The sequence below is a fragment of the Gossypium hirsutum genome, chromosome D09 (assembly GCF_007990345.1).
Source record: "Gossypium hirsutum isolate 1008001.06 chromosome D09, Gossypium_hirsutum_v2.1, whole genome shotgun sequence".
Taxonomy (NCBI): domain Eukaryota; kingdom Viridiplantae; phylum Streptophyta; class Magnoliopsida; order Malvales; family Malvaceae; genus Gossypium; species Gossypium hirsutum.
This window is the reverse complement of record NC_053445.1, coordinates 34,771,217-34,774,426: the sequence shown is the minus strand read 5'-3', so window position 1 is coordinate 34,774,426 and position 3,210 is coordinate 34,771,217. Positions and strand designations below refer to the sequence as shown.

General features: G+C 27.8%; 1 protein-coding gene across 1 annotated transcript; it reads left to right on the top strand.

Moving 5' to 3' along the window:
• The first annotated feature begins 1,586 nt into the window (after window positions 1-1,586).
• On the top strand, window positions 1,587-3,210 carry LOC107892931 (protein TIFY 5A). Its single transcript, XM_016817950.2, has 3 exons — window positions 1,587-1,747; window positions 1,849-1,945; window positions 2,745-3,210. The coding sequence occupies exons 1-3, from the start codon at window positions 1,677-1,679 to the stop codon at window positions 2,952-2,954; spliced, it is 378 nt and encodes a 125-aa protein (XP_016673439.1). The 5' UTR covers window positions 1,587-1,676; the 3' UTR covers window positions 2,955-3,210.

Here is a 3,210-nt window from a genome sequence, read left to right as displayed (position 1 = left end):
TATCTTTCTAACACTAAAAAAAAATTCATATCAACATGATGAGTTGGAATGGACATTTTTAAGCAAAAAATTCAAGTCGAAAGTCTAACGAACGAATGAAATTATAAAAGTAGATAATCAAATCATATCAAATTAAAGTTCAAGAATTAAATCCCTAATTTTAACATAGTAGGGGATCAAAATTAAAATTTGACCATAGTTACATTTTATATTCATTTTTCCTTAAATTACATTTTATTGTATATTCTATAAATTACATCTTAAAATGAAAAAGTAACTTCAAAAATTATAACCATAATTTAAAAACATAATTCAAAAATTTTTATAAAAATAAAAATTAAGTTTTGTAGTGTATTAAAATATGCAGATTTTTGAACCTGTGTGTTGGCCTGATAGTGTGGCCTGGGTTTGAGCTGCGCTAGTCGCGTTACTGTCAGAGCTTTATCTTCCTTTTGTAATTCACCAAAAAAAATACAGATTTCTAAAATTATTTGTCGTAATTCGATATAGTAATTTTTTAAATTTAAAAAGTCAAATATACTTGAACCAAGGGTTTGCAATACAATTAAACCAAAAAGTTTCTACTGTACTATTATTTATACTAAAAGAAATAATAAGAATATCCAGGAAAACATTTGCATTAATTAATGTATTGATAAAATATTATTTGAATATAATGTTTAAAACTACTCTTACTCTTTAAATAAGAGGATAAACGTACTTTAGTATATTCAAATCCACGTCCTCCGCATTTGGTAATAATGTCAATGCCAACAAAATTAAAACTCAATCCGTTACTAAAATAAAATTTTTAATTGAGCTTTACTATTCAAATTTATTTTAAAATAAATTGAAGACGGAATTCAATAAACGCATTTTTAATATTTAAAAATAATAAATTAAATAGTATAATATTAACGATTAATAAAAATAGTTATTCAACCATAAGGTGTGATGTGATGATTGTTCATCTGATCCCTTAACCCTAAGGTTAGGGGTTTGATTCTCACCCATGAAAATGAAACATATTTTATAATTAGTCATTTATCTCTTTGAAGAGCACCCACGCGTTGACTTTTAAAATAAAATTTTGCAATCTTTGTCAAATATTGTTTTGAAATAATCAAAATCATAGTTAAATTTAATTAAAAATAGAAATTAGTGGAAAGTTCAATAAAATTAAAAATTTATTGGAAAAATTAAGTACATAAAAGGTGTGTGGTAAATTTAACCTATTTTCTTTTTAACCCAAAATTAAAACTTCACATTAGTTTAGTGATCGTTTGTGAAATTTACCCAAAAATTAAAAAAATTATATTTTTTATTTAAAAAAAGGAAAAAAAAAAGTTAGAATAGTGCTGACGACTATAAACTTTAAAAGCCATAGCGACAAACCCGTAAATTTAGATTTACTTTTAACGTTAAAAAAAAAAAACACGAGTCTGATTTTCTCATTCATAGAATTTAAAAAAAAACCTGTTCCACGTGCTTAAATTAAAAAAAAATCAATCTAATTTTTTTCTAGCTCATTTTCATCACGTGTTAAATGTTTACACACATATATATAAATCTTTTGTCCTTCAAGTTTCCCCTTCAAACATCAAATTTCTTCTTCTTCTCCTTCATATTTTAAAATCAAAATCTATTCAATTTAGTCCTTTTTCTTAACCATCAATATGAGACGAAAGTGCAACTTGGAACTGGAGCTTTTTCCTTCACGTATTTTTCCAGGCCATCGTCAAAACATGTATGTGCATATATATATATATATATGTTCTTCATTATTTCTGCAATTTTTTTTCATATGGTGATTAATCGATTTTGTATGTTTTTTTAATGTGAATGTAGGGTGGAAGAGAGCAAAAGAATCCCACAAAATCAACAGCAGCAGCTAACCATTTTCTATAATGGAAGAGTTTGCGTTTGTGATGTTACAGAGCTTCAGGTATTTCAATTTCATCCTTTTCTGCTTTGGTTTAATCCTGATTTGGTTCCTCAACTGTGTTTGGATCAGGGATTTTTGTCCCTGTATTTTGGTTTTATCCTTTACTTTAATGTCATTAGCAGGGGAGGAGCGAAAATTTTTATATTAACGGGTAGGAATTGAATTGCAAATTTTTGGGGTTTAAAATGCAAATTTACCTTTATATTTAGCTTATAACTTTATAATTTTAGAGAGATCAAACTAAAATTTTACGATTTTCAGGGGCCTAGGCTCTTGCCTACCCCTGATTACACCATATTCCGATTAAAATGTTTATTTGAATTTTTCCTTAAAAAAGGCTTGTTCCAACTAATGCTAAATGAATTTTTTCTATGTTGGATCGGTTGAATCAGGGAAGGGTTAGGGTATTGATTTAAAACAAGAGGTTTGATCAATTGACCTAAATCGATTTTTTGTTTTTATCTTTTACTATGAATTTTTAATTAAATCAACCGAACTGATGAATCAGTGGTCTAATCGGTTCAATCACTGATCTAATTTAGAAAATCTTGGTTGGATTAGGTTTTTTTAAGAAAAAAGCACAAAATATGTTAAATGAAATAGTTCACAGAACAAACTATTTGGATTAACTCGTGATATTATTAAAATAAAAGATATCAAATGATGTCAAATTAAAGTGTAGAGACTATTAGTTTTGGTATAGCAGAGGGACCAAAATCACAATTTTACCTATTTGAAAAATAATAATACAGAATATAATTCTAATATCCGACACTTACCTGAATTCGAAAATTTTCAGGCAAGAGCTATTTTAATGAGGGCAAATCGAGAAGCGGATGAAAGAATAAAAACTCCAACAGGATCGGAACCGGATTCACCGACATCGTCATCATCGACATCCCCGTCTCGATTATGTAGCCCTAATGCTGGTCTTTCCATGAAGAAATCCCTTCAAAGGTTCCTTCAAAAAAGAAAGAACAGAATCCAAGCTACCTCCCCTTACCATTAAAACATAACTTATGATCATCAAATATCTTTGCAAATTAAAAAAAAAAGTAGATTAAAGGAAGGAATTGGACTGAATTGAATTAAATTGAGAGTTATATGTCCTTTTTTGTCTACCAATTTCCAAGAAATTGGAATTGGGAGGCTTTTCTCTTTCTTTCTTTCTTTTTTTCCTTCCTTCTCTTATTTTTGTAAATTAATGTATGAAATATGGATTGTAGCTTGAAGAACCATCAATTTTAGATTTGTTATTATTGTTC

What these genes read in the sequence shown, in the direction of transcription:
- LOC107892931 (XM_016817950.2), top strand. Translation starts at nt 1,677, where the DNA reads ATGAGACGAAAGTGCAACTTGGAACTGGAGCTTTTTCCTTCACGTATT. An exon ending in CCAGGCCATCGTCAAAACAT is followed by an intron (nt 1,748 to 1,848) that starts GTATGTGCATAT and finishes ATGTGAATGTAG; the next exon opens with GGTGGAAGAGAGCAAAAGAA. An exon ending in GTGATGTTACAGAGCTTCAG is followed by an intron (nt 1,946 to 2,744) that starts GTATTTCAATTT and finishes GAAAATTTTCAG; the next exon opens with GCAAGAGCTATTTTAATGAG.